The sequence below is a fragment of the Quercus lobata genome, chromosome 2 (assembly GCF_001633185.2).
Source record: "Quercus lobata isolate SW786 chromosome 2, ValleyOak3.0 Primary Assembly, whole genome shotgun sequence".
Taxonomy (NCBI): Eukaryota; Viridiplantae; Streptophyta; class Magnoliopsida; order Fagales; family Fagaceae; genus Quercus; species Quercus lobata.
In genome coordinates this window covers 6,428,857-6,437,823 of record NC_044905.1, presented here as the reverse complement: position 1 = coordinate 6,437,823, position 8,967 = coordinate 6,428,857, and the positions used below count along the sequence as shown (strand labels likewise).

The 8,967-nt window shown below is 36.9% G+C and overlaps 1 protein-coding gene across 1 annotated transcript; it reads left to right on the top strand.

Annotated features, from left to right (window-relative positions):
* The first annotated feature begins 5,929 nt into the window (after positions 1 to 5,929).
* LOC115974247 (pollen-specific leucine-rich repeat extensin-like protein 4) lies at positions 5,930 to 8,757 on the top strand. Its single transcript, XM_031094509.1, has one exon. The coding sequence runs from the start codon at positions 6,106 to 6,108 to the stop codon at positions 8,458 to 8,460; it is 2,355 nt and encodes a 784-aa protein (XP_030950369.1). The 5' UTR covers positions 5,930 to 6,105; the 3' UTR covers positions 8,461 to 8,757.
* The last annotated feature ends 210 nt before the right edge of the window (positions 8,758 to 8,967 follow it).

Genomic DNA, 8,967 nt, shown 5'->3' with positions numbered 1-8,967 from the left:
TTTTATATATATATATATATATATATCTATAGATTATTATTTTTAAGTAAAGATAAAATTCATCCAAACTAAATATATATTACAACCTACAAGAGTATCTTTCTTAATTCTAGACTATTAAATCAAAATTCATGAGAAACATCACATGAGAAAGAGGACAATCAAAAACTACAAAAATCCTAAGAAAGGTTAGTCCTTCCCTTATTAACTTCTTTGAAATTGGGCTAACTTTAGAGTCAGTTTGGTTTGAGGAGTGAAAAAGTAGGAAGATAGAAAATAGTGAAAGGATGGAAAAGTGGAAGGATAGAAAAGATTTTAATTTTTTTTCCTTTTGTTTGGTTGGAAGTGGAAAAGTGGAAGGATAGAAAATGTGAGTTTGTATAAATTTACACATATATCCTTGTTAAAAAATGATGCTCAATTAAAATAAAAAAAAGTGATAAACAACCAAACAAAAATCTATCACCTAAATTTATTAAAAAATAAAAATCATGTCTAAAAAAAAAAAATCACATCTAAACACTCAAAAAAAAAAAAAAACACACAAAAGAAAGAAAAAGAAAAATATGAAGAAAAAAAAGAAAAAGAAGAAGAAGAAGAAGAAAAGAATATCTGGACGATCAAAAGAAAAAAGGGGAAAAAAAATGCCACGTCCAGGAGGAAAGAAAAAGAAAAAAAGAAAAAGAAAAGAAGAAGAAGAGCAACGTGGAGTAATGAACAAGCGCATGTACAGTTGCACATAGATATTTTTGTCTAAAAATAATGTCCAATTTTTCTTATCATTTTTCTCTTTGTTTTGGAGAGAAAATTTTTTGATGGGTCCGAAGAGAAAACACCTAGGTCACACAATTTATTTTCCTTCTTCTCCACCCAACTAAATACACTCCAAAAAGTTTTCATTCCCTTTTTTTTTCTAAAATTTTCCATCCACCCTATTTTACCTCCAAATAAACACATCCGTAGTCTAAGGGATCTTTTGGCTAACAACACCTTACAATTCATAACCAAAGAATAAGTGTGCGTTTGGGAAGCGTTCCATGTCTGGATTTGTGTGTTTTGCTAAAAAAATGTGAATCTCACGGCATAGTTCATAGACTCACAAAAGTCATCCAAACATAGATTTCAATATAAATTTAAGTCCTACAGCACTATTCACATATTTAAAAATTATTTTACTACAGTGTTTTTAGCAATAAGTCTTCAGTTTTCAACAAATAAGCGATATTCAAACACATCCTAAATTCCAGATTCTAGAGTTAGTTCAACGCTTACTGTTAACTAAATCTACAATTATACTAACCTTGAGCTCAATTTCAACAACCTATAGGTGTGACTAACAAGACAATTTGAGGCCCATTTCTAAGTGCTTGAAGTTACACAGTAATATACTAGTAGCTATCTCAATAGCTCTTGAGTATGGATTACTCAGAGAGGAATCACCAAGGTTGAGTTTAAACCAAGAGCCAGCAAAATTACACCATTTTACTTCTATGACATTCTTGTATCTTATCCTAATTTGCATTAACATAGATTGATAATGTTAAATTGTGCAGTTATGCCATGTTGTTTTAGTCATCTTTTCTTATGATAAGGGCTTTGGGTTCAAATTTTTTCTACATAAAATAAAATAAAATAAAAATTATTTTCTTTATTTGATGAATAGTCATCATGGAACGAGTATTATCAGTTTTAAATCCTATCATAATAAAAAAAAAATAATAATAATAAACTTACACATTTGGTTTAGGTATCTTTTCCAATAAAATGTATTAGCAAGATGCATTAAGGTAGCGTTCAAACACCGTACTGATAATACATACCATAGAAAAATGTAGCCTGATAAAAATATGTTAAAATATAATTCATTATGTCATCTAAATCCCAAAGAATAAAAATAAAAAAAAGTATTAGCAAAAAGAGGCCCTTTTCTAGCAAAAAGTATTTGCAAGATGCATAATGGTAGACGATGAAGTGCAAATCGTCAGTCCTTGTAAGTGTGTCCATATGGAGTTGAGTCCTCGTCTGAGTTCCTGCAAATAAGAAAAGATGGCTCTCTCAAGATGATTATCGGTGTGGTGCCTACCACAACGTCTCCAATGCCAAAGTCAGGGCCAAAATGGGAAATTAACCCTGATTTTCAAATATTATAATTAGTAGGCAACGTTTTCAAACTATATTTTTTACTAACATCTCAAGTCTAAGAGACTCGATTTAGAGCCTATAAATCGAGTCTCAAAGACTCGATTTTCATGGGTTGATCACGTCTGATGTGATATTTTTTTCCATTTGGCATCTACTTGGAAATTGAGTCTCTAAGACTCGATTTATAACCCAAAAATAATTACAATCATTCATACTTAAAAGACCCAAAATGCAGAAACAGCAAAAACGCAGAAAGAAAGAAAGAGAGAGAGAGAGAGAGAAAAAGAAGAAGAGGAAGAAGAAATGGAGATGCAAGCTCAAGATCTGAAGCCATCCACTCGAGCTGAAGCCACCCACGCCGACTTGAAACCCACCCACCCATGGTCCCACGCCAACCCAGGCCGCGTGACCCTAGGCAACGCGACCTCTCTCTCTTCTATTTGATTTAGGTCTCTAGATCTTTCTCTCTCTGATCTGATTGTGCTGAGATTGTTGTGTCTCTGATCTGATTATGCTGGATTGTTGCATTTCTTGGATTTCTTTTTTTCTTTTTCTTTTTTTGTATTTCTGGGAATGGCTAAGAGACTTGAGACTTAAAATTTTTTTGGTTTATAAATCGAGTCATCGAGTCTTTGAGACTCGATTTCTAGGTGAACACCATGTGAAAAAAATGCCACATCAGACGTGATCAGACCATGGAAATCAAGTCTTTGAGACTTGATTTATAGGCCAAAATCGAGTATTTAAGACTTGAGATGCTAGTAAAAAATATAGTTTGAAAACGTGGCCTACTAATTATAATGTTTGAAAATCAGGGTTAATTTCCCATTTTGGCCCCAAAGTCAGTATAATGAAGTCTTTTAAGAAGAATATCAGAGTGACTATGAGTGATTTTAGGTGTGTCTATGTACCTTGTGTTGAGGTTGTGAGGGGTTTATATATGTTTCCACTCCTCCTAGCCATTGTGGCTATTATTGTGGTTTTACTGCCTATTGTGGTAATGCTTTATGCTCAATAATATAGGCTTTGATGGGCCTCCAACGGTCTGTATAGTTGGTCTCGTAACTGTCCGTGGCATTATTGATTGCATTGAATGGCTTCCTTACTTTCGTCGGTGACGTGGATCTATTGACGGAGATGTTTGCTTAGTTCATCTGAGACAATGGGCTTCGTCAATCCCATCAATAGAATTCGATAACTCCACCCAAAAAAAAAAAAATGTAATCTAGCAAGGGTTAGAAAGTGTATTTTAACCAAATTTATTAAAATATAATTCATCATGATAGAATGCATTATTATTAAAAATTGAGATACAAATTGAGTTTAGTTTGGATTAAAAAGAAAATAAGGATCCCAGTATGGATAGGTTAGACTCAACTTGATCCTTTTGATCTCTCTATCTTAGAGCATTCTCATTAGGTGTACCAAATGCCAAATATTTGGCATTTGGCACACCAAACACTACTATTCAAGCTTCATGAGGTGTTCTAAATGTTCTATAATTTTAGAACATGTTATAGTACCGTTTCAAATATGAGACGGTACGAACACAAATGCCATTTCAGAATAAGAATTTTTTATTCAACATTTTCTCTCTCCTCTCAATATTTAATTCAACGTTTTCTCTCTCTCCAACCCGTGTTCTCTCTCTTTCTTCTTCAGATCGCCCTTCCTCCCCCTCAAATCAACGTTACGGTGGCCTCACTGATCAAGCCGCCACCACCGCTTCTCATTTGAAGACTCCATCGCCGCCGATCTGAAGATGCCATCGTTTTACGTCTCTGTGGCATTCTCCCCTCTTGTCACGCCGATCTCGGGTTTGTGGGTTTGTGTCGGTGGTGGATGTGGATGTGGGTTTGTTTGGTTTGGTGGATGTGGGTTTGTGTTGATCTCTCTAGTTGTGTTTTTTTTTTTTTGAGGTGGCGTTGGTGGATGTGGGTTTGTGTCGGTGGTGGCTGTTGATGTTGTTGCGGCAGTGGTTGTTGGTGGCCGTTGTTGCGGCAGTGGTGGTTGTGCCGTTGCTGTTGTTGTTGACGATGAGGATGAGGATGATAGGGAGTAATTAATATATTATTTTAATGTGTAGTAAATATTATTTTAATGTATAGAATTGAAGTATAGAACATCTGATAAATAATATGTTGTAAAATGATGTGTTAAAATGATAATGTAGGTTTTTGGAGTGTCAAAATAGCATTTTTTATGAAAGAGCTGATGAGAATGCTCTTACAATATCAAACTATTTTTCTTATACTATTGGCAATACCTATAAGCATCTTTATATTGCATTAGTTAATGTAATCACATGAATAAATTTAATTGAGAAACTTAAGATGCATGTATCGTTTGAGGAATTGTACATAGTTTTTGCCCTTATAGATACTAGGGTCTGGGACCTATTTGCCAACAATTGTGAATATATGAATAGTAATGAACTTAACAGCCATTAAGTGTCTTGTATTTTAATATATATATATATATATATATTTTTTTTTTGACGTAACAACATATGCACTTTTAAATACATTTAGGGTACATCTGGTACACTAAATGAAGATTACAACAAAAATTGTAATCTTTATTACTTGAAATAAAATGTGTTGTAATGTAATAACTAGACTTATTTATAAGTTTGGTTGTGAATTATTACATTAGAATAAAAATTAAGATTTATTTTAGGAAATATCTTACTCATATAATTATATCTCCTTAAAAATTGTTATTTTTTAAATTTAAAAGAGATATATATATATATATATATATATATATTATTTTTTATGATTTTTTATTTTGATAATTGTTAGATGTATATATAAATTTTGTTTATTTGGAAATATATTAAGTTTTGAAATTATTGCACTTAGTAAGAAATAGCTAATACCCCCTTTTTTTATTCTTAAAAAAAAAAATACGACATTCTTAAAGAGGAATAATTATTCCTCATTTTAAAGAATAGTTATTTATAAGGAATGATTATTCCTTGTAATAAAAACATAACTAAAGAATAGTTAAACGATAGGAATAACTATTACATTACATACCTATTACAGTCTACCAAACATGCCCTTAATAAAATCTAATTCATGAGGATCCTTATCCCAACTTAACAACCCTTAATCTTCTCAAAAATTTAACAACCCTTAACTTAATAGTTATGTGTTTGCTAATTTTATTACAAAATACATGGGGGTAAGAGTTAAATATAAATAAGAAGGCGAAGTTTAAAAAGATATATCTAACAAAATAAACAAAATATATTTCAAAACAAGGGTAAACAAAGAGCACTTTAAAACTGAACTTGAGAAGAAAGAAAAATTGCTACAAAATGTATGTTTCTACTCTTTAACTATTAAGACTCAAAAATGAAAAATTAGGATGTGAATACAGGCTTCTTTTTATCAAATTATACAGCATATTAATTTACAATCTAATGCTCAAAGCTCAATTACAACTCTTCTAATTCTGATGAAGAAATTCAAATATAGGCTTCACGTGACGTGTCTTAAGACTCTTTAACGCGGTCTAATCTCTTAAGACTCTCACCAGCTAGCTCTTACCTTGTAAAAACACTAAGCCATTGGGCTAAGCAAGTCTCTTTTGGTTTTTTGAGGAAGACTTGGTCATTGCTAATCTGTCATCTAACAAACTTAAATCCAAAATTAGCTTATAGTGCTAAAACCCAAGCTTCCAAAACACCCATAATTAGAGACATTTTCCAAATAAAATATACCAAAAAAAGTTATAACAAACCCATCAAATCTGTGGTGCTTGAGGAAAACCAATTTCTTTTCTTGGCCAAAACGGCACAGAAAATTCTTGCACACCCTCTCATATATCTTCCATACAATCTGGTTATTTCCCTCAATATAACACCCTATTTTCATTCACCGTCTCCACCCAAACGATTCTATTAGCAGCCTTGGGTCTCTCCAAGGTGGCGACGCTCTTCAAAACCTCTATACAATGCAGGCCTTAGGCTGCTGCTGCTGCTGCTTAGTGCTCTCCTTCCTTCTATTCTCATCATTCTCTTCAGCGCTATCCAATAAAGAAGTCAATATCATTGCTCGTCGCCAACTCTTAAGTTTGCATCCTCACGGTGGTGATTTACCTGATGACTATGAGTTTCATGTTGATTTGAATTGTACATTTCCTAATTCTAGGCTTAGACGTGCCTACATTGCACTCCATGCATGGAAAAATGCAATCTACTCAGACCCTTTGAACACCACAGGGAATTGGGTTGGTCCCAATGTTTGTGATTACAATGGTGTATTTTGTGCTACGTCTCTTGATGAACCAAAAGAAACTGTTGTGGCTGGCATCGATATGAACCAAGCTGATATTGCTGGGTACCTTCCGGCGGAGTTGGGTTTATTGACAGAAATTGCTTTGTTCCACATCAATTCCAACAGGTTTTGTGGGATTGTTCCTGAGAGTTTCAATAGACTTACGCTTCTCCACGAGCTTGATATCAGCAACAACCGGTTTGTAGGTCCATTCCCTAAGGTTGTTCTTTCAATTCCAAATTTAAAGTACCTTGATGTTAGGTACAATGACTTTGAGGGAGAGTTGCCTCATGGGCTCTTCGACAAGGAATTTGATGCTCTATTCTTGAACAATAATCGGTTCACATCCACAATTCCTGATAATTTCGGAAACTCTCCTGCCTCAGTTATTGTAGTCGCCAATAATCATTTCAAGGGCTGCATTCCAAGTAGTATTGGAAAAATGGCTAGCACATTGAACGAGATTATATTCTTGAACAATGATTTTTCAGGATGTTTGCCTGCTGATATTGGATTGCTTGGAAATGTGTCGGTGTTGGACATTGGTTCCAACAAATTCAGTGGAATCCTACCAAAGACATTCGAAGAGCTTTCCGAGGTTGAAGAGTTGGACATTTCGGGCAACATGTTGACAGGGTTTGTGTCCGAGAGCATTTGCCGATTGCCTAAATTGGTGAACTTCACATTCTCCTACAATTACTTCAATGGTGAGGCCCCAGAATGTGAGCCTCAATCCAGTAAGGACATTGCTTATGATGATACAAGCAATTGCTTACCAGATAGGCCAAAACAAAAGTCATCGAAAGTTTGTGCTTCTGTGGTGAACCGACCGGTTAATTGCAGCAAGGCCAAGTGTGGAGCCTCATCACCACCTCCTACACCAAAACCATCTCCTCCCAAAGCATCACCACCACCACCAGTCCATTCTCCACCACCGCCACCAGTCTATTCTCCTCCCCCTCCTGTTCACTCCCCACCACCACCACCGCCACCAGTCCATTCTCTACCGCCGCCACCAGTCTATTCTCCTCCCCCTCCTGTTCACTCCCCACCACCACCAGTACATTCCCTACCACCACCACCATCACCACCAGTCCACTCTCCTCCACCGCCAGTACATTCCCCACCACCACCACCACCACCAGCTCACTCACCTCCACCATCGGTATATTCCCCTCCACCTCCAATTCACTCTCCACCACCACCTCCACCTCCAGTATACTCACCTCCACCACCAGTTCACTCTCCACCTCCACCACCACAAGCTTCGTCTCCTGCACCATCTCCTAATCCTTATGATAATTCACCCATTATCAGGGAACGACCTCCACCTCCCCCATCTCCCTCACCACCCCCACCTGTGAAATCACCACCACCAGTCCACTCTCCTCCACCGCCAGTACATTCCCCACCACCATCACCACCACCAGCTCACTCACCTCCACCACCAGTATATTCCCCTCCACCACCGGTATATTCCCCTCCACCTCCAATTCACTCTCCACCACCACCTCCACCTCCAGTATACTCACCTCCACCACTAGTTCACTCTCCACCTCCACCACCACAAGCTTCGTCTCCTGCACCATCTCCTGATCCTTATGATAATTCACCCATTATCAGGGAACGACCTCCACCTCCCCCATCTCCTTCACCACCCCCACCTGTGAAATCACCACCACCAGTCCACTCTCCTCCACCACCAGTTCATTCCCCTCCACCTCCAGTCCACTCTCCTCCCCCACCAGTACATTCCCCACCACCTCCAGTCCATTCTCCTCCACCAGTACATTCACCACCACCCCCAGTTCACTCACCACCACCACCAGTACATTCCCCCCCGCCCCCAGTCCATTCACCGCCGCCACCAGTAAAATCACCACCACCCCCAGTTCACTCACCACCTCCCCCAACACACTCACCGCCACCACCAGTTTTCTCACCCCCACCACCAGAGTTGGTTCTTCCCCCAACGACCGGCTTTGAATACAGTTCACCACCTCCACCTTTATACCAAGGCTACAATAAATAGCTAGCACAACATTAATCTCCTTGCTTCATTTTTTTTTTTTTTTCAAATTCCAAAAAAAGAAGAAGAAGAGACTCTCTTTGCTAGTTTTAACAGTCTCACATTATACCCCCACTTTTGTTAGTTAATAGCTTGAAATTTGATATGAATGAAGTTGTGATGTGTTTCAATTGCCTCCATAAATGACACCGTCGGCCAAATGTAAATCTGATAACCAGAGAGAATATCGTTTGTAATTATTGCTCTGTATTTGTTCTCTAAATTTATTTTTTGCTTGAAGTGTGAATGTAGCTATTGGTTTGGCGGTTTTTTTTTTCCCTGAATATCTCCCAACCTCTCTTGCTAATAAAGAAAATTAAGACGTCCACATCTGTACGTGCAAGCATGCAAAATTTGAATTGTGAATTACATATGACCATATGTACTATGTAAATTTAAAGAGGTGGGGGGTGCTATTTCTATTAATTTTGGCCTTAAACTATAATTAGTGTTGAAAAATTCCAATCATAT

Coding starts and splice junctions, on each gene's coding strand:
- LOC115974247 (XM_031094509.1), top strand. CDS start 6,106: ATGCAGGCCTTAGGCTGCTGCTGCTGCTGCTTAGTGCTCTCCTTCCTT.